The 27,824-nt window shown below is 42.3% G+C and overlaps 1 protein-coding gene across 5 annotated transcripts in view; it reads right to left on the minus strand.

The window, feature by feature from the left end:
* Positions 1-276: 276 nt before the first annotated feature.
* Positions 277-27,824, minus strand: part of elk4 (ETS transcription factor ELK4) — a 32,638-nt gene continuing 5,090 nt past the window's right edge. The window contains exons 2-6 of one of the 5 annotated variants that reach the window (XM_034236571.1): positions 20,023-20,237; positions 14,254-14,940; positions 13,133-13,372; positions 3,917-4,036; positions 277-2,758 (exon numbers count right to left, since the gene is read on the minus strand). In XM_034236571.1, the coding sequence (XP_034092462.1) occupies positions 2,669-2,758; positions 3,917-4,036; positions 13,133-13,372; positions 14,254-14,940; positions 20,023-20,237 (1,352 nt within the window). In that variant the 3' untranslated portion in view covers positions 277-2,668. Of the gene's footprint in view, positions 2,759-3,916; positions 4,037-13,132; positions 13,376-14,214; positions 14,941-20,022; positions 20,238-27,824 lie in introns of all 5 variants that reach the window. The other 4 variants (XM_034236570.1, XM_034236569.1, XM_034236568.1 and 1 more) reach the window with 4 other exon arrangements.

Here is a 27,824-nt window from a genome sequence, read left to right on the forward strand (position 1 = left end):
CGTAGCCAGGCAGAGCGCACTAGGTTTTTTTTCTGAATTAACGACCGAAGAAATCGCTGCATGTCTTCGGATTACATCTCTGGACTTGAGGGGTGTGCTTTAGATCGTTACCAGCGTAAACTAGAGCTGTGTGGGTTGTCGGATTGCCAGATGTATGGAAAAACGACCCTCGAAAGTGGCCTTCGTCGATTTTGGCAGCATCTACGTCTAATTTCTGGAAACACCAGGTGAATACCCCACTTGTCACAATAATATTATCATGCCATTGCATATATGTGGTATTTTAGAGTTGACTAGATATTGATTAAGGCAATAGACTATGATATTCAGTACAGGAAGCTTAGCAACACCTAGACGGTGTACGGCTAAACCCTCGGCCTGCTTGCACCTCGCGTAAAACGGCGGATACCGGAAGTACGGTGTCGCCCTCGGCCCAATACCCGTATGTGTGTGTGAAAGAATACTGACAGAACGCTTGAGTGCCAATCCCAGAGCGTCAACAAGTGCTCCGGTCCCAGCTGTGTGCGTCCCGTTGTTTTTAAGCACGTTTGCACGGGCTGGCCACCGTACCAGAGCGCACTGCAGAGCATGAAGATCGTGCTGTACATAAGCCGCAGTGAACTCTCACTAAACATCCCCGTGTTTTACGCCAAACGTCTGGGGCTCTGGTTTGGTCAGATATGGCAGAAAAACAAACATGTCGTTATTTCTGGATTAAATGATCGAGCTCCATCCACGGTAGAGCTTCACTTGGCTGTGGTAAGGCACCGTATGTCAGTGTGACGGACTGCAGGCGGAGGGGGAAAATGTCTAGTAGAAATGAGAAGATTAGCTGGTCATCCATCCCTGGGTTAGAAAAGGGACACTTAGGTAAATACACACTTAAGCGTGTTCTATCCAAGCATCATGTAAACAAGTGTTGTGTACAATTTGCACATTTATTAGCGTATAAATGTGGGATCTACATCTGAAGTCTGTCGCAGACTTATGGCTTCAAAGTCATTTACATTGTCGTGGCTGATAGTGAGGAGGAGGAGTTTAAGGGCGAGGAAGGTGCTTCAGGGGGATAAGGCTCGGCAGAGGTTAAGGCGGGACTGTGACGAGTCTAGCCGCTCATTTTGGACGTTCAGTTTAAAATAAAATAATGCCCTGACGCTGCGAGCAACATGACACACAGCCTGTTCATTTAAAGTCTGGAGTGATTCTGCTTTATGTGAAGAATGTTGTTTGGCTTTGGTTCAAATCGCATACTTTGGGAATAACCTTGCTAAATTAGATTAAAACAAGATCTCTTTATGTAAACATGAAGCTGAGGACAGCAGCTTGTTACCAAGGTAACGGCTTGCCTTGCTGTGTCCAAAGGGATCACATGCTCTCTCACTTTTTCTCATAAAAGTGTTTTTTTGGCTAGAATTATTTTGGTGAACAGGAGCAGTCTTTCAGCCATTACATAGTGAAGTCTACAAAACAAGACAAACTGACATTAATGCTGGGCTAAATGTGATATCAAATTGTCATAAAAGGCAAGATTTTGGACATTGTTTTATCATAAAATGGCAGATATTCCTGGTTAAGTAATTTTTTGATGTATTTTCCTAAATGGACCAGACTCTTCTAGCTGTTCTATTATTAGCATTTGATCAACTTGGTCATTATATCCACATCACTGATCATTGGTGGCTAAACATTTCATAATATAAGATGTATTAGCCTATCACGTGCAATGTGTGGGAGCACTAGCCAATCAAAGCGCGAGTGTTACATATTGATGTCACTATGAGTCAAATGGAGGTGTTTCAGGCAGTGGGGGGAGGGGGGAAGACACCTATAGAGGACACCAGAGCCGTATAAGAGCAGGTGGTGTTTTGTTGCTTGCAGAGTCGATGCACGTAACAAGTTATGGCTTCACTTCTTTTCAATCACACCGGGGTTCAGTGTGACTTCCTGTTTACTTTAGAAAAGTGACACCGAGGCATGACGGGAGGTTCAGCTCAGAGTATGGCCACGCTGAGAAAGTCAACGTGTCGGATATGGCTTAACACTTAAGAGCTGGGCAAGAGATAAAAGAGTCGCAGGTAAACATGCACACCTTCAGGTTAAAGCGCTAACCTTCAACAAAGTCAGGACAGGGAGCAATAAGGAACGGAAGCAGAGGCAAAGGAGGAGAAAACAGGTTACAACAGAACATGGTTTTTTGGCAGAGAGAAGAAGGGATTCTATAAAAGGAAATATTCAGATATCTTCTACTCATCTGTGTGTCCACATGGGACGTAGATTGTCACTGCTGCTGAGGGTCCAATCCACAAACTGTTGCCATGGACACGCCTCCCTCCTTCATTCGTTGTGAATGAGGATCACCCCCCCCCCAAAATAATCCAGACAAATTACATTCAAAAGTGCAAAAAAAAGGAACGATGGAATCAGCACGTTCGAGTACAGGATAGCATCGTCAGGGTGTAAATGTTCGGGAACATGTTACCGTCGTCCGTCAACATCTCTCCACATGTCTGATTGTAGTGTGAATCCTGCGGAGGAGAGCTTTCAAGCACCAGAGCGATGAGGAATGGCTCCCACATCATTGTCCTGTGTGTGGGAGCAGGGGGTGGAGCGTGAGGAGGGGGAGGAGTCTCAGTCTAAATGTTGTGATACTGTAAATTGGGGGTTAATCCTATGTCTTCGGGGAAATGGGTCCGGGTGTGTTGGTCCCATCCAGACTGTGTATAGGGATCTGGAACTGAGGAGTGAGGACCGATGGGAACTGGAACAGAAGACAATGTGTCAGACAGTTATAGAGACAGGAACTGATGGAGGAGAACAAAGGGAACATTAACGTTATTAACCCTCATGTTGTGTTCGGGTCTCCCGTGACCCGTCTCAAGTTCAAATGATATAATAACTACGCTCTAATGTTTTTGTATGGGAACAAGGCTTCATGATATTCTCCACAGCAGCTATATAAACACTACAAAACTGATTTTGACCATTTTAGCCAAATCTGAGGGTCTCTAAAAAAGAAAGTGTATCATTTGGTGTTGGGGTCTGGGGAGACCAGGCAGAAATGTTGTGGGTGACTCGAGGTCAAATTTGGCCCAATCAAGATTCATCTTTGACTTAAACCCACCCCTCCCCCTTCACCCACTGTAACAAGAGTTTTTCGCAACATGCACCTGGTCTCCCCTCCCTCTGCCCCCTCCCCCCACGGGAACTCCACCTTTCTCAAAGAATATGTACACTAACACTTGAACCTGAACATGCACGTGTGAATATGTGGTGTCATGTGTTTGGGGCCGTAACATTAAATGTCAACAGGATTGTACGGTTATGAATGCATAATAAGTTAGTTATGATGTAGTTAAAACAATATTGGAGGATAGTCATTTTCTTTGAGTGTTTTGGACTGAGATAAATCATGGGTCAAAATGGACCCGCGAACACCATGACCGGTAACAGCTCTTGAACACAACACAAGGGTTCATAAAGAAAGCTTGCATCAAATATTAAAGCCAAAAAATAGAAATGACACAAAAGACAATTAACAAAATACACATCCAGTCCCAGTAAATTAAATAAGTGTAACATGTACAAAATGGTGTGATAGCAGCCAGTAAATAGTCTAAAGTCAAACAAGAAGTTAAGACAGAGATAAATACAAGAGACAGTGTATAGAGACAGGAAATCATAGATGAGGTGAAATGAAAACAGAAAAGGTACGAAAGAACTGGTTTGGCGTCTAAAGTGTTAACATTAAGCTGTCTTTGTCTCCTTTCTGCTGTAACAAATGTAAAGTCCCCTCTGTGGGACAAATAAAGGTATTCTGATTCTGATATAGTAAAACAATGAGTTAAAGAAGAGATATATACAAAAGTACTCAGCTGTGACAGGCTGACACAGGCGGTGTAAACTCTGAGGTACTGACCTGGAACAGATGGGCTCCCTGGCGCCGGGTGGCCGGGCTGAGAGGAGCCACCGGACTGAGGGTGCTCCAGAAGTGGATGTTGGACAGCAGAGGACTGGGAGTCAGCAACAGAGTGGGAGTCTGAGGACGGGGGAGAAAGGGTCAGGGTTGTTGAAGTAAAGGTCAGATAATAGCTTTGTTTTAAAGAGGTATATCAGTATTGTTTTGGTTAGCTGGTCGGCTCTGTTGTGATTGGTCAATGGCTAAGAGATGTCCCGCCCCTTATCACGTACAATGTGTTGGAGCTCTAGCCTATAGAATCGCAAGTGTTTCATAGTGATGTCACTGGTAAACAAAGGAGTCCAACGGAGGCGTTTCGAGGAAGGAGTGTGTGGGAGATTTGGGGAATTTATCCTTCGCAGACCACTGCACAAAAACCTTTATAACACACGACAGGAAATAACATAATAGGGTCCCTTTAAAGTCGATCACTGAGACCACAAACCAGAAAGAGGAACTCATTCATATGTGAACTGTCTGGATCTCATGCTTCTGGGGAGGGACAGAATAATAACAACATTGTTTGAACCAGCAAATCTAATAGACTTCCAAATCCTACAGAGCAGCACCCAGCGTCATGTGGTCTGCAGACGGCTTCAGTGGAACAACACCAAAACAAGAGCAGCGAGCCAGGCGGGGCAGATTGCTGCTGCCCCCTGCTGGTCAGAACCAGTACAGGTTAGATCTCTATCTTGTTCTGCAGCAGTTTACGAGGCATGGATTGATCTTTGGCACACTGTCGAGGAGGTCACTTTAAAGGGACTCTGCTTTGGTTTAATCTTAAGGGAGAGTGGAAAAGGAAATGCAGAGAAGTAAATGCAGCGACATAGACAGAATTGACGTCAATGTATTATTGTTTAATGATGTGTATTTATAGTGTATGATACTCTTTATCTTTCACTGTCAATATGTTTATATCGTTAACTGTTTAACCTCAAGTGCAAAGTCTGCATGCTGCCGTGTGACGAAGACATCTCCCAGATTGTCTTCACATTATTTCTAATAAAGTGAAGGTGATAGGGAGGCGTGTGGCGCAGTGGATAAAGCCTTGGTGTTGGGATCAGGGGGTCACAGGTTCAAACCCCACTGCAGTCAGCATGTCGTTGTGTCCCTGAGACACTTCACCCCAAATGGCTCCCGTGGGGATTGCCCACAGTACTGTAAGTCGCTTTGGATAAAAGCGTCTAACAAGTAATATGTAATGTAATGTGATCGGCTGCAATCTGCCATCTGCCATCTGCCATCCCTCCAGGACCCTGAGGCGGGCAGGGAAGATAGTGGCCGACCCCTCCCTGTTGTGGACACAAACTGTTCCCTCTGCGCTCCATCATGACCAAAACCTGAACAGTTTCTTCCCCTCTGCCACATCTCTATATGCATTACATCAGGGGTGGCCAACCAGTCAGAGGTTAAGAGCCACATTTGTTCTATGTTACTGCAAAGAGCCACATCAAACACACAGTCACTGATACCGCTTGTTTCAGTTTTTTGTTTTCTGGAGACAAGATTTCAACCACGTCACTGATGCATTTTTGTGGCATTGGGATATATATTTTTTAAATCCTCTGGAGCAGAGAGAGGAGCTGTGGATTATTGTTATTGATTAATGCATCAGTGTTTCTTAGGGTCAAAAACACTAAACTCATAACTTAAAATGAAAGCGTTTAGTTTATTTAATAAAAGAGCACATGTTCAATGTGAAAAGTGACAGTAGTTATAGATTATTTGCAATTTGGTGCTATATATATATATTTTAAAAAAAAATTATATATATATATTTTTTAAACACCTTGAATTTCAGGGGGGGCGCGGGGCTCCGTTGGCGGGGCGCAGCGCCCCGCCAAGACAATGGTAGGGGAAACACTGGATAATGTTTAATCAACGATAGGTTTTCCCCCCCTCAAAGGTGATTGGTTCACTGCATCGCAGGTATTATTGTGATTGGCTCTTGGGCCACATAAAAATTATACGCGCTGTCATCCTCTCATACTGACACCACACATACACCACATCAGTGCTTGAATTGGAATGAAAAAGGTGCCAGTACTCTAAAATCAGCAACTTTTTCAAGTCAATTTTATATATACAGCCCACAAACAAGAATTTGGCTACTATAATGCTGGTGGGTTTGTCTCTTTACTACTGTATATTTTAGAAAGGTTCACTGTACTTAACATTTTTTATGATAGGCAGCGGATATGGCTAAAGCCCAGTAAGGTCAATATTAACTGAAAATATAGCAATCAAAGTCTAGATCTTCTGCTGAAGACACATGAAGCAGAGACCTTTCAGGTGAGAGCCCCTCTGGTGGTGTTCAACATTAATGACAAGGAAACAAAGCTCTGGTCAGAAGCATTTTTTATAAAAGCTTTAACAAAATTAAGTATTTCTGTACATTTTGAATGCAATCTAACTTTCCAACTCAGAAAACGAAAAAGTGCCAAAAGTCTTCTCACATGGCTGAGCTGCTTTGCAATATACTTCACCACTGAAGAATACAAATATGTATAAAGTAAACTATGATGCAATCTAACTTTCCAACTCAGAAAAATGATAAAGAGCATGAACAAAGAACATGTAAAAACAAATGCAAAATTTGCACAATCTAAAATGAGAAACTGTAACTGCAAGTAACAAAGTCTGAGCCATGGTAAAGAGTTACATTGAACACCAAGCTGATCAGATAACTCCCTGGTTGGTCTGAAGTCCTTCTATCTCCAGGATCTGTACAAATCGGCACATTATGCCAAAAGTCTTCTCACTGGGTGAGCTGCTTTGCAATATACTTCACATTGTTAGAAAAGGCTCCAGAAGGCCTTGGGGACATCAGTATCAGGGGCTGGAGCTGGACAGGCTCTTTCATCAGCACTTCTCCTTCCCTTTGCCAGCCAGGACCTCACATACTGTTCCGGATTGAACTGTCCTAGTGATGGTCCATTACATTTAATGAAAACCAGGCTGGACAGTCGGCTGACAGAGAGAGCATTCCTTTTTGCAGTAAGGATATCGTTCATGCAGCTGAATGCCCGCTCACACTCACTAGTGGAGACAGCGATGGTTCGGACTGCTTTCAGTAGAGGCTCCATGGCAGCAGGTGTACGGGATGCCCTGGTTTCCTTGTATTCGCGAAAGCCCTGAACAGTCTCTCTTCTGTCCACTTTCAGCACTTCGCACAAACGTAGCACCTCTACGTCCCCATACTGTACGTCTAACTCCTCTTCAGGCCAACTTCCAGGATGGATAACTTTCATGTCCTGGATTAGCTGATTGTCCCGGGCCTCCCGGCCATGTAATGGGATTTCTCTTGTGCTGACATGAGAGGAGGTTGTGGAAGTCATTCTGTGTCTCAGATTCTCTACCATACTGCGGAAAAACTGACCTGCATGAATCTGTACAAGCCTGCCATTCTCACGCAGGGCAACACCCTTGAAGGACTTCTCAGCTAGAGCTGTATGAACTGTAGTCATGTGTGGGCCAGGCATGGTGACCATGGATTCAAAAACTCGTATTTCTCGAGTTAAGAGCCTATCTGCTGTAGGCAGTGTCATCTCTCTTTTTTGGAGTTGCCGAGAGAGGTCGCTGAGCTCTGTGAGCGCATCGTACATCAGTCCCAGATTGCTGACAAACGTTGCAGATGTGAGCACATCATCCAGGCCCTTGTACTTTGCTCTGTCTCTGGAATCCCTGCTCGTGTCGTTTGCAGCATTTGTGAAGTGATCATGAAGCACTCGGTAGTTTTCCCAGACTGCTCTGACGCTCCTTTCACTTGAAGCCACCCAGCGGATGGACAAAACACGCCCTATCACCAGGAGACGCTGTCCGACTGCTTGCGCACACTGCGCTAACTGCCTCTGATTTTTGGGGGAGGCATGGAACAAGGAATAGAGTTTGTCAAAAAAGATCTGGAAATGATTGAGCCCTGAGACCTCCTTGACCACATCCCCAACTGCCAGCTCTAGACGATGATTGGAGCAGTGCCACACAAACAGGCTTGGGAATTTACTACACAACTGGGTAGCAACGCCTGTTCTCTTCCCTCGCATGACTGAAGCCCCATCACATGCAAAAGAAACGAAACACTGACCTAAAAAGTCCTCGTTAAAATCTCTTCCAAGACACTCCATTAACGCCTTTGTGATGTCATCAGCCGTTGTTCCATCCAACTCTATCAGCTCCCAAAAAAACGTTTCGGGCTCAGCATCAGCTAATGCTGAGCGTAGACACACAACAAGCACCGTTTTACCACTAATAGTGGTAGATTCATCGACCAAAACACAGAGTTTTCTTTGGTTTTCTGTAATGTCTTTTGGCATTTTTTTCTTCAGCTCATGAGCTATGTGGTCGATGATTTCGCCACAGGTTTTATTGGAGTGCAAAACCCTGCCCACGTTCAGCCCATTCAGTTTCTGTACATTCAAATCAATTGGCATGTCTGTGAATGGCCGGCTATGTTTGCCAATTTTATATGCCGTTCGAAAAACTCTGATAGTGGTGTCTAATTCAGATTTATGCATAGACTGCACTTGATGTTGAATAGTTTCACGTGAAGCAGATGTAAGGATGTCAGCAGCTTTTACATGGACTTGTGATTCTTTATGTTCTTTGATTTTTTTTCTCAGGCTAGCTTGTTGTTTGCCCTTGTCAACACCGAAATGAGACACTGCACACTCACCCCATTCAGTTGACAGTTTTCAGTCCTTGTCCAGTGTGTATTCCCAAAGATTTGACATCTCTGCATATCCGACATCCTAGCTTCTTATCTTTAAGAAGGAGCCATGCATTGGTCTTGCAAAAATATTGCACCTGGTCCGTTGTCCAGCAGTCAGGTGCATCGCTTTGCCCGGTGTTGGTGGTGGCAGTTGCGCCAGCAGCAGCTAACTTTAGAGGCTCTGGAGGAGGCTGCGGAGCTAGTGCTAATGCTAATGCACTAGAACTTGGAGCAGGAGGATCAACCAAAGAAAGCTCCCCATCAGACACAATTTCCAACACAGGCACAGCATTCTCTGTATTTGAAGTTTCTTCCGGCGACAACCGCTGTCTTTTTGCACTTTTATTAATCCACGCTAACATTTTAGAAATGCTAATTTGTGACGTGACTTGCTTTCCTTCTCTCGGGGGCGTGCCTGCTCTGTTCTATCACTCTACATAGCCACCCACTGGGTGGGAGTTGCACTGCATAAACACAACACACGTGCATCTAGGTATGTAAATTGTAAAGCATTAAAACATGGTTTTACTAACAGTTTTCAGTATGTTGTTACTTCGGCATTATTATTATTATTATTTTGAAACGTGTATTACTATTAAATCACGGTCAAATAGGTTAATTTTGACATAGTCGTTTCCACCACAGTATTTACATGGAGAAGATAAGCCCCGCCCCCTCTCCAGCACGTTCTGTTTGAATGACAGGAGTAAACAGCTGACAGCCGCTGTGAAACTCCAGCGGTTAGAGCGATGAGAATGTCCGTTCGGCACCTCATGACGCATCTACTGAGTACCGGGCGGCTGTATATATATATATGGATGTATAATAAGAACGGCGGGAGAGTGTTGAGTACTGGCACGGTGCATGAGTACCGGAGTACCGCCAGCATGCCGGTACTGAGCAAGAAGTGCCGGTACTCCATGGGTCAGAACCAGAAGTGCCGGTACTGCGTACCGGTGAGTACCGGCCCAATTCCAGCACTGCACCACATACATAACACGGGACGAAAGTAACGGAGCGATTTTATCCGAGCCCAAACAACTTTGACCGGCCAAATTACGTCAGAATTATCAGCATTCAATACTTAACAGACCTACTAAATATCAGGTTTAACTGTCAGGAGTAGCTAGTGTTGTCAGTCACGATACCAACATTTTGGTTTTGATACCAAGTCAAGAATTGCGATTCCGATTATTTTTCGATATTTTCTTTAAAAAAGGGAAACGGTCTTAAATGTAATTATTGTGCTTTATTTCACACCAGAACCATAACACACACTTTTAAACAATGAGAACAATAAATAAAATAAATGACAAGAATTCGTATTAAATAAAATTAATAAATGTCTGACAGACAGGCCTCGTGGTGTCCGTAGGCTTGCCCTCACTGTCAGAGATATAGCTCAAATACTTCCAAATTTCGCTTCTGGCGTCTTTCTTGTCAACAAGCCGAGGCGCAGCGGCAGTTGCACTCCCACTTGCAGCCATGCTTCTCGTTTTCTCACATGCTTTGGCAGCTAGCGCGTGCACGAGAGAGGGGAGGGACTTAGAGCGTGCTTGAGAGGGGAGGGAATGCAGGCACGGCTGCAGTGCAGGGAGTGGAAGCAGAGCGCTGAACACACACAGCTCTTATTAAAACAGCGCTTTCTCACCGGAGTACTTTTCCCCGTTATTCTTAAAGTACCGATACTAATGAAACGGAGGAATCGTACCGTTTTTAATGGCAGGGTATCGCGGTACCTTTCAAGTATCGGTACACCGTGCAACACTAGTCAGGAGTCAGTGTCTCTCCCCCAAACTCACACATATAAAATTCGATATGAACTGAAGAGCCGCATGAAACTAGGCAAAGAGCCGCATGCGGCTCGAGAGCCGCGGGTTGGCCACCCCTGCATTACATTAATGCACACAATGTTCATACTCCTTTCTGCACATATTCACATTTCATAGTTTATATTCTAAAATGCATTCATAGCATTCTATTTCCATGTAAATTACTGCTTTATTTTTATTGCTATTTAACTGTATTTTATTACGGTGTAAAATATTTGTTGTTTCATATTAGATTTCTTGTTTTTTATATTTGATGTCTGCCCCATGACATCAAGTCAGATTCCTAGTATGTGCGAACCTACCTGGCAATAAACCTGATCTGACCATCTAATCTGAGCGTGTTCATTTGAAAGAGGCAGGTTTTGTAATTGAAAGCCTTCAGAAGAAATATAATAATATAATTCAATATGTGATAAGATGAAGCATCCATGTCTGTTTGGGAATTAGGTCATGCTCCAATGGTATAATGGCTAAATGACTATTAGTTGGCTGTACAAAATGTTTGTTTTAATTACGTTCAAAGCTTCTATTGAAGGTTTGGATTATAGATATGTGTCGTCATGTGTTATGCTGTCTTCATGCCAAAAGAAAATCCTCAAGCACAATTGGACATTTGAGTAAAGCTATAACTAATATTAAGATTTAGTGTCATTTTATCAAATCACCTTTCTTGTGTGAATGTAACCCGTTTTGATTGATGCTTTGTGTGTGGCAAGGAAAGCAAGATGTTATTTTTGAAAGACCACAAATATGGATTGCAGCAGAATATTTAGATGGATATGGGATTTTTTTTGACTTAAAGTGGACCTATCATGCTATATTAGAAACATATATTGTAGGGCCATACCTATACAAAACATGTCTGTGAAGTTTTTTGCTTAAAATACCAAACAGATCACCCGTTGTAGCCATGCCTCATACTGCTCATACCCCTCTTCTGCAGCCCTGTAAGAGGAGGCGGAGCTAATGCCCGATCAGAATTCTACCGGAGATAAAGTTAAATTCTGCTGTGATAAAACGCCATCCTGTTCTAAACCACATCAAGGATTATTTCTGAAACAGTATGGAGCTCAAATGCTTTTTCTCTTGCAGGTTTATCACAAGGTATTTCCTGCTTTTTAAACACATGCTCTCCAGTACAGGTTAGCTCTGAGTGTTAGCGAGGCTTGCTAATGTAAACAAAGACCAGATTACGTCTAAAACACGTCAGGCATTGTTTCTGATTTTCTGTGGATCCACCGTCCGAAATGACGTCATATCGGCAGCAAATCTGTATCCGCTCGTTGTACCCCCTTTTTAAAAGATGTGGGTACGGAGGAAAAGAGAAAGGGTTTTATTTCCTGACGCTGCGTGAGTTCCCCGACACACCGGGGACACATATTTATGTATAAAAGACATCACAAAGTGCATTTTGCATGATAGGTCCCCTTTAAGGACTTGGGGAACCAGTCCTACCAACTCATTAGCAGAATTAAGAAAGATTTCATATTTTATTTATTCGCCATTAAGTGCTAACATACCACACGTTACCATGTGTACGGGTAATTGTGCATCTTCCTTACAGCTGGCATGACAATCTAACAATCATCTCCAACCTCAAACAGTCTGATCACTTATTTACCTTCTGATTTGCATTTTCTTTACTCAGGGTATAAGCAGGAATCCTGAAGTCACATGTAAAACCTTTTAAGATCTTTTTTAAGACCCTTTCCGTACATTTTAAGACCTCATCTCCACTTGGAGTTCTAACCGGTTACCTTGGCGACACACTTTACCTCACATTGACTATATACAGTATTGATTGTCCTTCCTCCTTATCTTCCAACCATTTGGACGCAGACTTGCATTTCCCCATAACGATGTTGCTTAGCAACCGGCGTAAACGGACCTTCGCGCTATCAAGCAGTGAGCGTGCGATGTCCTGTTCAGATGACGTCAAACCCAACGGGATTCCATCAATAAACTACACAGAATCACACTACACACCTACGCCATGACTACATTCAGGCAGACTGTAGAATACAACCTCTTTGGGCCATTTATATACTTATTGAAAACAAGCTACAAAACGTAATACCTTGAAAAATGCCGTTTAATACTTTTTAATAGCCTTCATTTTCGCTAAATTGATTTATCAACTTGTAATACTTTTTAAGACCCCGCGGACACCCTGTTATTTTAACAAATGTTTTAATAAACCATCTAATGGGAGATACAGGGTTCCACGATTCATTAAAGTCAGAGTGAAGCATCCTTTGTGCTCCAGTCAGTCCTCTCAGTGAACACAGAGCTGAATCCAGATGCACGCTGAAGGCGATTGATATGTTGAATGTTTGGTGTTCATGTATTGTGTCTTGATATGTGTCTGTTGATGTCACACATGGAGCTGCTGTGATGCAAGGAGCATTTCAGACTTGATCTGACCATTCAAGTGTTATCGTATAAATGTGTTGCTTTAAGGTATTTAACTACATATATATGTTAATCATTTAGTTTTTGAGAGAAGGGTTGGGATTAAATAAGTATAAACTTAGAATCAGTAATATTTTTGTATATCAATTTGACACTGATTAAGTTTGTATTGTATAATAATTCTTGTTATAATCAAATCAAACTACCAAATAGCAATGCCCTCACCTGTAGCATTGCTGGTGTGAGGGAGGCCGTGGGGAGGGAGGGGCTGCAGAGGTTCATGGGGGAGAAGTCCGAGGTGGTGACCAGCAGAGTGGGGGGGCTGATCTGCAGGATCTTGGGAGGCTTGCGTGCCTTTGCGGCGCTCAGAATGCACATAGTGTTGCTGCTGCTCAGAGACGAGGAGCTGGTTTCAGCGTCCATGAAACTGGTCTCATCTCCGGACAAACCCATCCCGCTGTCCACCTGCTGGAGAGGAGAGGGATTACAGTCACTACACGCGTTTCATTCATTCACTTCAAACGTGTTCAGGGTCAAAGTAAGAGGTATGTGAATTCACTTTAGAATTATAATCCATCATAATATTTATATAATCGAGAATGATTTGCATACGTAATAAGCACACTGGCATTGTCCCAGTTGAGCAACTGTTCAGCTCAATTATTCGCCACAACTTGAAGGTATTGGTTTAATGTCATCGCTCTCATAGCATGTATTGTTTTTCACTGTACCCTAAGCACAGGAAACACAGTTAGAGACTAGCTGGGGAACATATTGAAAATATTTCGTAGTTAGATATTCCGCTGATGAGTTAGTGGAAACCAGAGCTCAAAGGAAAACTTATATTTGAGTCAGAAACGTAAAGGATAATTTGCCATCGTGCCTTTTAACAATCCCGAAATCCCTAAATATTTCCTGATTGAAGGACTCATTCCTGCACTTCTCTATCGTGTAAATGATTCATCTTTGGCCGAACATGTTTGCCCCAAAGAAGTTGATAGAAAGAACATTTTCAGGACTTTTCAAGTGTAACGTTCCTATTATTTCCTCTTTAAAGGAACCAGCATTGTGTGAGATGCACTATTTCTATTCTATTTACTTGCATTATTGTATCTGTGTTATTGTGTTGCACTGTTGGAGGAGCCTGTGACCTCAGATTCTCATTGTCATATCTACACTGTAGCTATGTACACGTGACAATAAAAGCCTTGAATCTTGAGATGTGTCTCCATGTATACTAGCCTTCTCCTGTGCCTGAGTGTACGCACCATGACATCAAGTCAAATTCCTCGTACGTGTCAACCTACCTGGTAATAAAACTGTTTCTGACTCTGATGTATACATGCCTTCTCCCGGGCCTGATTGTCTGCAGTCTGAGACGATCCGGACTCGATGTCGCTGTCGATCACCAGCTCCTGGGAGGAGTCGGGCACGAGGCTGGGGGACGGGCTGGCAGAGGTCAGCTCCTGGATGCTGAACGTCGTCGCTGACGGGCGGATGTGTTCTAAGGAGTAGACGGAGTGAGACGGCAGGGAGGAGATGGAGTTAATGTCTTCGGCCTCCAAGTGGCTGGACATCAGGGTCATCTCTACGGAAACCTGAGGGGACGGCGCTGGCTTTGGAGGCGTGTTTCCAAACTTTATAACGGACGGCAGAGCGGTTTGAGGCGGAGGAGACAGCTCTTGGTTCTGGGCGGACGCAGCGACTCCTCGTTTGTCCGCTAACTTCTCCGCTGGATTCTCTATTTTGATGGACTTGAAGAGCTGGCGTCCGTTCTGCAGCGAGTTGAGGGTGAAGGAGGTGTACAGGCCGGAGTGGATGTAGTCGTTTCGGTTTGACTGCTTGGTGCTGGAGCTCAGACCAGGCTCTCCATCTTGTGGGGTGCTGTCTCCCCTCTTTAAAAGGGGAGGGACGCCCCCCCCAGCACCCACCTCCCCGCCCTCTGTCCGGGAGGCAACGTCTCCTTTCAAGATGTCAGGATAGGACACGAAGCGATACACAAACTTCTGCCCGTTCACCTTCTTTATGATGTTCTGGAAGACACAGGAGAGCAAATGCAGATGTACGTTTTAAATGTTGGTTAATAGAACTAAAGGAACATCATAAAGGCAGAGAGTGAACGGCTGTAGCCATCGACCAATCAGAAGGCCTGTGGTTTGATTTTCAGTTCCTGCAGTCAATATGTCGATGTGTCCTTTGGTGAGATACTTGACCCCAAATTGCTCCAACTGTATGTCTATAACTGATATAACTATAAGCAGCAGAACAAACGAGATATCTTAACAGGTTAGGTTTTCGGTTTTTGTTTCACTTCACAAATATACGGAAGAGGATTAGGGCCACATAAAAAAAAAATGTGTGAGGATTTGAAAAAAAATATTATTTTTTTTGTTCTGAGAAAAAAGTCAGAATTCTGACTTTAATCTCAGAACAAAAAAAAAACATTTTATTTGGGAGAAAAAAGTCAGAAATACCGGTAACTGTAGAACCAGCTTCACTGCGATTTACACATTGCAGATGGTTGTAAAATGACTTATTATGGTTTCCTCTTGGACCTCTACTGCAATGTGTAAATCGCAGTGAAGCTGGTTCTACAGTTACCGGTATTTCTGAGATTAAAGTCAGAATTCTGAGATTAAAGTCAGAATTCTGACTTTTTTCTCAGAACAAAAAATAATAATATTTTTTCCAAATCCTCACAAAAAAATGTTTTATGTGGCCCTAATCCTCTTCCGTACAAATACACTAAAGAGTACACTTTATTTTTATTTGAAGGTGTTGTTCGAGCAAGTTTTCTTTGTTTTTGCGAAAAAAGCCAAATATTCTAACCTAGTGGCGACTTCTGTAGTCAATGGATTATAAAGGACTACAAATCCCATGATGCCAGCCTTTAAGAGACACAGATATAGAGAACCTGTGTGGAAGACGCCACCGTTTTGAACTGTTCAATTATATTACGCACAACATATAATAAAGAAAGAAAATCTACATTTTCAAATCATTTTATTTGAGTTTTTGAATTGTTTGACTATTTGAAATGCATATTCCCGTCGCTGAATTGTATTTAATTTGGATTATTTACCACAAGTCGCATAAAAACAACACATCATCCGCCAGTCAGAGCAAATGTAAATACAACTAATACATTTCTATAAAGTGCATTAGTCTATTTAAAAGGTGTCTTAGTGGCTTGAACAAAACAAAGAATAAAAGTACGACAGGTGTCAAATCTCAAATGCTAACCCAACTCCTTCAGTGTCTTGTAACCTCCTAGATACTGTCAATCATTTGGGTAAATAAAATCCCTATTCTTCTCAAACTCTGCCGGCTTTCCCTGTTTTATGCAAACCCTAGAACCAGAGCATTTGGCAGCTTGTATGGCAAATGTGTTTGAATGCTAACCTTTGTTATGCAAAAGTGCTTTGAGCGATCTGGAAAAACACTCTAAATGCAGTTATATTGACTAATTTACCAAATACTATAAACAAGACTTTCCTGCACAATGCATGACACAAGCAAAGAGGCAATGGGGTTCAGAAAGAGCAGAATGAGACCACAAAAAAAGGCTTGAACGTGGGACAGCTCAGCTTCCTGTCTGCACCAAACTAGCAGCAGCTACTTACAGCCAAACATACCAGCCCTGCCCAGAACACCCACAGGGTCAGGCTGTGCTTCTGCTGCCAAGCCACATGCAGAGACAGACAGCACTCGCCTCTCTTCCGTCTGCCACCGAGCAGCAGACTTGAACAATTCTGAGATGCAATAAACTCGTGTTTCTCTGCTCTCTTTGGTTTGATTCCCCTCAGAGTATCCAGCTGCTAATGCTTCTGAACAGGAGTGCTTATTCAACTCGGGCATCATGTCGTTGTTTTGATTAAGACTGACAGTTAAGAATCTGACCTCATTCGCATGATCTCACCTCATTTGGAGTTTCCGGAACACTGAAGAAGGGCGATAATATTGCCACAAGCAACGTTACAGCTGTGCCACGTCCGTTCTTATATCAGTCAAAATTGTACTAGATGAAAAGTGTCATTTCACTTCTTCTGAGGACTGGTGGGGGGGGGGGGGGGGTAGATGGGGCCATGCATACTTACATGGTGGCTACAGACTGTTATAAAAACCATACTTTAAGTGATGCAAGTTAATACGTACACATTATTTTAGTCTTTGTTCCTTCTAGAAAAACAAAAAGGGGTTCCTGGGAAATTATAAAAACAAATATAGGCTGCAACTGCACCCCCTTTTTATATAGGCTGCAACTGCACCCCCTTTTTTGAGGTTTAACTGACACTGAGAAATATCTAAATCAGTATTTACCTGGACTTGAAAATGCATCTTTTTCTAGAAAACCTTGAACTGTGGCTCACTATTAGGGATAGTTACTGCTTTGCATTGATCCTTTTCAGTGCTCGAATCATTACTTTTAAAGGTGTCATGTCGTATTGTTGACTGCCTTGTCCTAAGCTCCGGAAAGAGCCTGTTAGCAACATTATTTGCTAACATTAGCTGCGTCAGTCAGAGCTCCAATGCCGTCTAAGATAAGATAAGAACTTTACTTTACTGATCCCAATCTGGAAAATGTTTGCGTTGCAGCATAAAAAGACATGGCATAGTACAGAAGGGACTTTAAAAGACTAGTCCAACTACCATATTGTTAAAAAGTACAGCTTATAAAAGATGGATATCCGTTAAGCCCAAACAGTCTGCACTGTAACCCCTGCATGTGCACCCCCACTACTCTTGGAAAACACCCTCTAATTTGACTCCAGGCCGGACAACAATCCTGCACCAGCACTACTACAAACAAACGGACGAACTGTGTCCGTTTGGACTGCGAGCCGTAGGGTCGCCGGTTCAAGTCCCCGACCAGACCTAAAATATGGAGTGTGGACTGCTACTTGGAGAGGTCCCAGTTCACCTCCTTCCCTGCCCTTGAGCAAGGCACCGGACAACCCCCTTCCCTCCCATTGCTCCCTGGGCGCTGTACAACAGCTGCCCACTGCTCCTAGTACTAGACTCCTGGTACTAGGATGGGTTAAAAGCAGAGAACACATGTCACTGTGTGCTCTGCATGTGTGACCATTAAAGAGAAGTTCATCCCTCCCAATATTATATTATTAAACCTACATTACTTCTTCCTTGAAACCTGATAAATGTTTTGAAAGCCTAAAAAGGGCGTGCTATGGCTATGGTTGTAATACATATATGAATAATAAGAGGCAAATATAAGATTTAAATTAAGGCTCCAGTGTACCATCAACATTTGGGCCGATGCTCAACACTCAAGGGCACAATTTGGCCGACCATATTCTGGCATTGTTATCCCCAAAGAGGCCAACGTCAAGATGTTCAAATACAGGCTTTGATTGGTCAGATGACGTATTTAGGAGTCAGTTAGGGAGTGCAACCAATCAGGTTTACTATGGACAACAAAGCAATATATGGGGCAATATAGATGGTCGACCCCATATTGGTGTTGCAGTGATGGGATATTTAGTGTGGTGTGCAAACCTTAACCACAATAAGACTAACCTTATGCATTAAATGTCCCCTATCATACTGTTTTTCATCAATATATTATAGGTGTCAGTTATATACAGAACCTGTCTCTGAAGTGTTTGGCTCCAAACACCAAACAGATCATTGCAGCATTACCCATAATCCCCTCTGTTTCAGCCCTGTTTCAAAAGTGCTGATTCTCTGTCTGTTACTTTAGATGAAAATAAGCAGCCACTCCCCACGCCCCTCTGAGAGAGATTTGGTTACAAAGAACACAATAGCCGCGTTTACACCGGAGTACTTCTCCCCGTACTTTTCCCCTTTAGTTCCGTTAGTACCCCTTATGTCGCGTTCACACCAAAAAGAGAACTTAGTGCCGGGAACTTTTACCCCCATTTTTAGTGCCTGCTAGAGAGGTGGTACTATCCTGGGGGGAAAAAGTGCCCCAATTGCAAACCACGCCCCGTAAAACAAAAAAAAGTTTTGTGAAGCCGCCATTGTATTTGTGGCATTAGCATTATTAGCATTAGCCCCGCGCACCAACGGAGAGGGAATAACTTATGGCAACACAAAAAAAAACATGGGAGCGGTGGAGATGAGGAGGTGTCGGCGGTCTGGCGATTTACTCGGAAGCCTTCCCCAACTCTGGGGACTTCCGGCCGGGGACTTCCGGGGGGGGGGGGGGGGGGGTTACCTTGGTTGCTGATTGGCTAATGATTACACAAGACAAAACATCGTTATGACATCATTAAGTGGCCAAAATCTGATCAGCTCATTTTCAGACAGGTTTTTATAGAAATGGATCAAAAAGAGAGAGAATCTTTGTTCCTGAAACTTTCAGAGTCTCTTTCCACAGAGGGGACACATGTTGATGTAGAAGAGACATGGAGAAGAGGGGACACATGTTGATGTAGAAGAGACATGAAGAAGAGGGGACACATGTTGATGTAGAAGAGACATGAAGAAGAGGGGACACATGTTGATGTAGGAGAGACATGAAGAAGAGGGGACACATGTTGATGTAGAAGAGACATGAAGAAGAGGGGACACATGTTGATGTAGAAGAGACATGAAGAAGAGGGGACACATGTTGATGTAGAAGAGACATGAAGAAGAGGGGACACATGTTTATGTAGAAGAGACATGAAGAAGAGGGGACACATGTTGATGTAGGAGAGACATGAAGAAGAGGGGACACATGTTGATGTAGAAGAGACATGAAGAAGAGGGGACACAGGTTGATGAAGAAGAGACATGAAGAAGAGGGGACACATGTTGATGAAGAAGAGACATGAAGAAGAGGGGACACATGTTGATGTAGGAGAGACATGAAGAAGAGGGGACACATGTTGATGTAGAAGAGACATGAAGAAGAGGGGACACATGTTGATGTAGAAGAGACATGAAGAAGAGGGGACACATGTTGATGTAGATGAGACATGAAGAAGAGGGGACACATGTTGATGTAGAAGAGACATGAAGAAGAGGGGACACATGTTGATGTAGAAGAGACATGAAGAAGAGGATTTTGCCTAATAGGTGACCTTTAAATACAGGGCAGTTTCTTTCAATCTGCTGAGCATCCAACAGAAGAGAGGACTTGCTGTGCTTACCTTGTCGTAGTAGTATCTGAGAGCCCTGCTCAGTTTGTCGTAGTTCATGTTGGGTTTGTTCTTTCGGGCTCCCCACAGCCGGGCCACCTCCTCCGCCTGCAGCAGTTTGAACTCCCCTTCCTCATTGGTCCAGCAGATCAGGTCCTCATTACTGGAATCCAACAGGAGCTGGAGAAGGAACTGCCACAAGGTGACAGAGTTGTCCATGGCTCTCACTGGAAATCATTAAGAGAGGAGAAAAATCATTCGACCTGCTGCTAGCGATACACTTGTTCAAAAAGTGGTAGCTCATTTGTTTCCAATCTAATCTTACAGAGTGCTGCAGAAGTTAGATACGAGTCAACACTTTACCACTACCGGTCCCCTTGTCTTGACATCAAGGTTTGTTTTGTTTACTTGGTTAGATGCCTGAAATAAGTTCTGTGGTTAGCTCAAGCTCAAGAGATCTTCGAATCTATGACGTAAAAAAGAAAGTCAGCATCTACCCCACTTCCAAAGCTTCTATGTGTCATAAAAATAGCAGTTGCAAACAAAAACTAAATGAGACTACAACAGAAAGAACACCATACCGAACATTAGCCACCTTTAGCTCAGCGACCATGATTTAGCTTAATGTTAGCTATTTACTTCTGGATATAAAAAAAACCCCACAAAGTAGTCTTCATATGTGGAGATGATCCTGCCGAACACAACCCTTACAGTATCTTAAATGTGTGTTTGCAACTTGTTGTCGCAGGTGCCCTTACGTTGCTAACATCCGTGTCGTTCTGCAAAAATACGTCATCACTGCTCCACTCTATTGCTTTAAAACGTAGTCATCCTCACCTGTGTCTTTAAAGGCATGCAAAAAACCCTCAATCAAATGCGTTACTCAAAAGAATGGGAAATGATTTGGGTTAATAGCTACAGTACAAATGGTTATTTAATAGCCTAAGAAAAAAGTGGCTATTTTATGAGCCCAGGTGCACCGTCTGGTACAAACGTTTTTCCTCATGCGACCCCCTGCTTCTAAGATTCATAATGCCCACATACATCCTGCTGAGCAAACCCAAGAGTGCTTTTATGAACAGCTGGGTGAAGTTGAACACCTTTTATGCCGTGCTCTTTACAGTATGCTCTGCAGCCGGGAGTGTGCACTTCAAGAAGCTTCATCCCTTATCGCGCCGGAGTGGATATTACAGACGCGGCGGCCTCTTTGTGTTCAAGGCTTTCAGAGGTCCCACACCTAGCCACGATGTCACATTATCCAGAGAGATTGAATAGAATTGCACCTAATTGCAAATCGTTTTTTCTTTTAAGGATGCCTATTAAATGTTGCTACTGACTAAGCCCAGTCAAGGCCGAACATCTTGTTCACATCTGGCTTTTTAAAAAGAGCCGCGGCCGAAACACCACGGCCATGAAAACGAAGTACACAACACATGCATGACTCGTGAAGAAGTTAATTCGACCAACAGAGGCCAAGGAAAGCCATGCAATTTAAAAGAAAACCTGCAAGGATAGTAAACCATTCATAAGGGCAATGGTGTCCAAAGAAGAGTAAAAAGAGGGCATTCAAATATGTACAGATAGCGTCGATTTTGGATATTGTATCGAGTGTTTGTTTTTCTAGTTTTACAACACACACCTGTTAGAAATATGACTGCCTTTATCCACTTGGTCATTCCAGTATATACTTTACTGATGATTATTTATCTAAATTCTCACTGTGTAAATGTTTCTTAAAAGCACCAATGGTCAACCCAACAATGTCATTTAATATTCTTTATATCGCGTGAAAATGACAATTACTATTTGGTTAGAGTTGAATTAATACAGCTCCAACCCATTGCCTTAGAAAAGACTCTTGAGAGTGTGTTCAACTACAGATTATATTTTACCTGAAAATTATAAATACAGTATAACTTGCAGAACTGTTAATGGTCTACAATACGATAGATTTTTAGTGAATATATTTTCGAAGCTTGGTATAATGTAAAGTATAATGTGATTATAATCTTCTAGGGCTGCTCGATTATGGCAAAAATCATAATCTCGATTATTTGGGTCAATAATTGATATCACGATTATTAAAAACGATTATCCATTTACTTTGAAAACATCCATTTATTGAGAAAAAAAAATGTGAACAGTATGTTTTTAACAGTTGATTACCCTGAACTTTAAGTATAATTCAACTGAAAAAACAGTTGTAAAAATTATTTTAAAAATAAAATAATTAATCATTTTATTTCGATTATGTTGTTTTCATAATCGTTGGAAGCCAAAATCGTAATTGCGATTAATTGAGCAGCCATATAATCTTCATATTTCCTTGTTCATTATGCAGAAGGCATATAACATATCATATAAACATATAATATATACATATATAAACATATCATGTTTGTGGTGGTATTTAATTGTTTACCCATTTCAAGTTTGGTGAATACTTTAATCAGCCTTTTGCGGGCTGCTATAATAACTCATAAATTGAAGGTTACATACGACTAAAATAAACATGTGTGTTTTACTGCATTACTCTAATTGTTACCCTCAGCTAAGGTGCAACCCACATGTGGAATTTTCTTTGATATGTTCAAAAGTTTGCTGCAGTCTTTACATGTCTTCAGAGACGTCCTATACTTAGTTTGAAGGCTATAAACACCCCTCAGGTGTTTTCACTTTGTCTAATGCTTTGTGAGGTGAACAGAACCGCCCTGATTGACATGTCTCACTTCTGTGTTACACCATCTTATTCTTTCAGATTTAAATCATTTTGAGACAGAAACAGAAGAATAGCAGTTTCTACATGAGTGAGTCCTAGAACCCGGAAACTCTGTCTTGATGCCAATGATGTTTTGAAAGTGTTTGTGGTTGGACGCCTCATAGGCTATAATCAGCGTTTCCGCCAGGAGGGCGTCTTGCCGTCATTTGACGCCCTTATTCAGCTCGGGACGCCCTGAACTCGAGCTGAGGGCGTCCAAAAAGATTAATAATTCGAGAGAAGATTGAGAGTTTTTATCGCTTGAAATAACGAAAAGGAAAAAGGACAAGGACATCCCGCTGTTGGAGGGGCAAAGGAGTCTGGTGGGATTCTTTTTGGAGTATTGAAGATCGGTTCCCCGACATCGGCGGTGCCTGCTACAGGACAACACGGAACGTGCGCGATTTGGACGCGATGAGCCGTGCACGCGCGTGAGCTGCGAGCACCAGAGCCTCGCAGCGGCGAAACTGAGGCTCCGTGGTAAACTGTGGAAACATGAAGAGCCGTTCGGGAGCCGACACAGCCGGCGCTTTAAGAGAGCCGAGCCAAATGATCCGGCTCACTAACGTAACAAGACAGTATCTATAAGGGACGGTGTTGAACAAGAAAACTAAGAAAAATATTTATAAAAGAAAAATAGGCCAGCACCAGGTGCATCCTACTGGAGAGTCTCAAAGAAGTGCACCCTAACCTCTGCATTGATTCCCACCTGTCCCCTCAGCTGGGTGCACCTCTGCAGGGACACATCATGACATGTTGTCCACACAAAAAGAGACATGTTCCTCTTTTCACTCGAGGAAGGCTTCCTGCAGATACAACCACACGATAGATGGAGGGTTCATGCTGTGGGACCGACAGTGACACCGAAAGTGGGGAAGGAAGGGTAAACCTTGATATAGAGTCAGGGGTATATGTTTAGGAACATCAAGCAGTACATAACAGGTTCTCTGCAAAGTGTCCCGCTGTCTAGATGAAAGACGAGGAAACCTACTTCTCATCAAAGTTCAGTTCAGTTCAGATCTTTAGGTCAGAGAGGCTATGAACAAAGAGTCAGACGAACATCTGCTTTGCATGAAACCTCTCAAACTATGTTATTGTATATCTTACTGCTAGCTCCTTTCTGCAAGACGAACCTTCTGCTGTATTTGCAGTAACTTCTGTTGCATATTAAAGAAAATAAACAACACTTAAGGTGGGGTGCAGCGGCTAGAATATGCTACAAGTTGATCCATGTTTAGTAAATAAATCTGTGCTTTCCTTATGACTATAGCAGGGTTTATGCATGTCACTCAAACATCATACATCATGGCGTCACTTTTTCGAACATAAAGCTGCTTTCACAAAAACGTATCCTGTAAAATAATGTGTACCTAGGAGGGAATCAGATGAGAAATTCACTACTAACTTTACGTTATAGTTTGCAATACTCAATGTTACTGACATCTAGATATCAGTAACTCACACAGAGTGCAGAGCATCAAGACTTCTTACAAAATCCTTAAAGGTGGGGTCGGTCATTCTGGAGAAACCAGCTCGAGATCGCTAGAATTTGAAAATACACAACCGGAACAAATCTGCCACTTCCTTACAGAGCCCCTCCTCCAACACACGAACGCGCACATGACCAATGAGGGCACGAGATAAGTTTGTGCCCAGATGGAAGGCTGACAGGCAGGTAGGCCATCCAGTTACTTTAGCCGGGCCGGCTCAGATGATTGGTCGAGCTTTTTACAGCGCCACGGCTTCCACAGACACATTTTTTGTATTTTTTGTCAAAGCACTTCAGATATTAATTGCTATCGGGATGTTAAGAGCATTCCATGGAATATAACACAAAGTGTATCTCGAGCCGGTTTCTCAAACTTACCTACCTTTAATGTGAGTGAACTTCATAGCTGTTCCTGAAGGCAATAGGACTTTAATAAGACTGAAGGATCAGTACAAATGCATACCTGATGAGCTAAGAACAGACAGTTACTGAAAGAAAAGACAAAGACTTGGGCTGCATCTCACTTCGGTTAAATGGAATCCTTGCGTCCTTCACTTGCGTCGTTTCCCTGCGACTAGTCCCTCCCACCAGGGAAGCGTGGAGAGACGCGAGGAAACCACGAGAAGCAGGGAAATGAGTTTTAAGAGCAATGGGACGTCGTTTCCTCCGGAGCGTCACGTGAAGCGACGTCCGATTGTGATGACAGCCAGATCAGTGCATGCGCTGCATCGTCCAATCAGTGAGCGATACACAGTAAGGGGGCGGGGCGAGTGTCTGAGGATTTCACCAGAGGATGGTCTGGTAGTTCCTCGATTATGATCATTTTGACATTTGAATGTGTTATTATTCATGTTTTAAATGATTGTCTTGTTATTTGATGTTGTGTTTGTTCCCTGTACAGCACTTTGGTCAACTGATGTTTTCAAATGTGCTATATAAATAAATAAAGATTGAGATTGAGTTCTGATCTAGCTAAGACCACCTTGTGTCTGTCAGCAAAACACCTCCCGCACCAGTGTGTGTTCAAATGTAAAAGAATGAGACGAAGGTTACCTAAAGATGTTTAAGAGAGGTGAGCCCTTTGGTCATCAGCTTGTAATACACCTAACTCCAGACACTCAATCAATGGTATGCTATGTACCAGAGAATTGCACTGTGATGTTTGCTGTCACATTGCAGCTTGGACATTACTCGCTACGGCCCTCAAATGCCAGCAAAGGTCATCTATGATTGGCCGCCGCCCACATGACAAATGTTCTCATGAGACGACCGAATGACAATTATTGAACACATTTGAGATTGACAAGACAAGCAACTCTACTTCATGTGTTGATGGGACAAAATCAGCGTCCTCTCATCCATGAGCATATGCATTTTATCTGTTAGATCTGAGCCCATTCTTTCTGATATGTTGACGTGCAATGCAAGCCCAGTTTTTTGTACAATACTCCTGCAATACATTCCTGCTGAAAGTGTCTCATAAAAGAAAGAGCTATCAAGAAGTCAGGAACTTCAAATCCAGTTACAAATATCTCGGTATCGATAATGCAACGTCATTGTAGCGTTGACTATTACTGATTTCACCATATATATATTTAAAGATAAAACGTGATTTTCTTGATGAATAATAATCCTTGATGTGAATATAACGACAAAGTTGGTACAAGGAAATGATCAAACAGTTAGATCAGTCTGGTAGGTTTGGAAGAAAACAGTTTAAACTTGGAAAAGACTGCTACAATATCTAGTCTTGCCCCACAATATGATAATATCTATATATATTTCCAACCCTAGCAGATATGTGACATTAATCCCTATATCGACTTGTATGTTTTTGCAGTTTCATGTTTTAGCTATTTTGTCCACTCCATGTTACAGCCTGGATATGAAGTGTGCTCTCCCTGTCAATATCTGCTCGCGTCTGTGTGTGTGTGTGTGTGTGTGTGTGTGTGTGTGTGTGTGTGTGTGTGTGTGTGTGTGTGTGTGTGTGTGTGTGTGTGTGTGTGTGTGTGTGTGTGTGTGTGTGTGTGTGTGTGCGACTATTTAAGCTTCTTACGTAGACCAGTAAATCTCCCCTAGACTCATCCCGACCTGCTGGGTAGGAAAAACACACACACACACACACTCTGACCCACACTAGTTGAAACCGGCGATATTGTTGAGGAAATAGGACAACGTTAAAACTGCTGCTAGGATACAGTGAATGACTGTCCTGCCTGTGCCTTAACCTGTTGCTACCAGTACAACGAGTACCACGAGTATATGAAATAATACTTTTAAGTATTGCACAAATAATATACATTTGCAGCAGAAGAACAGAGGGGGGAGTAATGAGCGGTAGTTTGTGCAAACATGTGCAAAATAGTTGAAGGAACATGTGAATGTTTGCAGTATGGATTATCAAAATGCTAAATAAATAAATAAAAGTTAAGTGGTCTTTTTGCAGAAAATTGCAAAACAAAAATATTATTATATATTCTGTCTTAATTTTAATTTGTCAAAAACAGTCATGAAATCGTCTTTTTAAATAGCTTATAATAATACTTACTATTTTAAATGTTTCCTTTCTTCTTTCTGTCTTTGCATGCACCACATATATATATATATATATATATATATATATATATATATATATATATACCAAAGCCAATTCTTCTTCTGCGTAAACCACTTGGTAACCAAACAGATTCTGGTTGTGATAGTTTGCAGTACGGAGCACAAAGAGGATATGCAATGCAATAAAAGATCATTGGTAGTTTGTGCAGAAAAGTGCAAAATGGTGGGAGGAGGAATGCATCTCACATCATTATATTTGGTGTAAATATTGCCCCTCACAACAACAACAAAATGTAAATACTATTTGTTGCTAGTATTCTTCTTTCTGTGTTTTTCTAAGCAGCATTTATCCCTCAATGTAAGAGTACTTACACTATTACTACTTGCCTACCAACAAAACCCATTCTGATTCTTCTATAAAAACGATTATACGTAAAGATATAGAAAATGATTAACATGAAATCTGGATGTTCAAAAAGACTACGTACAGTTTACAATTAGAAAAGTACTCGGAATAAGAAAATCAAATCAAACGTGTCGTTAAAGTGGAAAGCTGTGAAGATACTAAGGGAGGTGTGCAACATATTGGGAAGGTTGTGCCATTTCAATAAATGATAACAAGATATTGGTTGCAAGACATGCAATACAAAAATAAATAAATAACTAAAAGATTAAACGATGATGCACGTTATGTAACACCTGACATTGACAGCAAAGCGGAGATAAACCAGCGAATAAGAGATAACAAAACATGGGGTTGTTATGCATGTGTTATTACTTTATTATTATGTTCCTTTATGCAGCACTTTGAGTCAAAACAGTGCACATGCTACTCGTCTAGTTGCTGAACATGTGTCTCTATTTGCATGTGTTTTGGAACATTTCTATAAATGCATCGTTTCTGAAGCTCCTTATGTAAGTGTTAGGGTCGTTGCAGCGCGTTTGCACCTGTCAGCCCCCGTAGCATACGCTTTTAGTCTTTAATGTAACTGTACGGGAATACAGTAACAT

This window comes from Gymnodraco acuticeps, unplaced genomic scaffold (assembly GCF_902827175.1).
Source record: "Gymnodraco acuticeps unplaced genomic scaffold, fGymAcu1.1, whole genome shotgun sequence".
NCBI lineage: Eukaryota > Metazoa > Chordata > Actinopteri > Perciformes > Bathydraconidae > Gymnodraco > Gymnodraco acuticeps.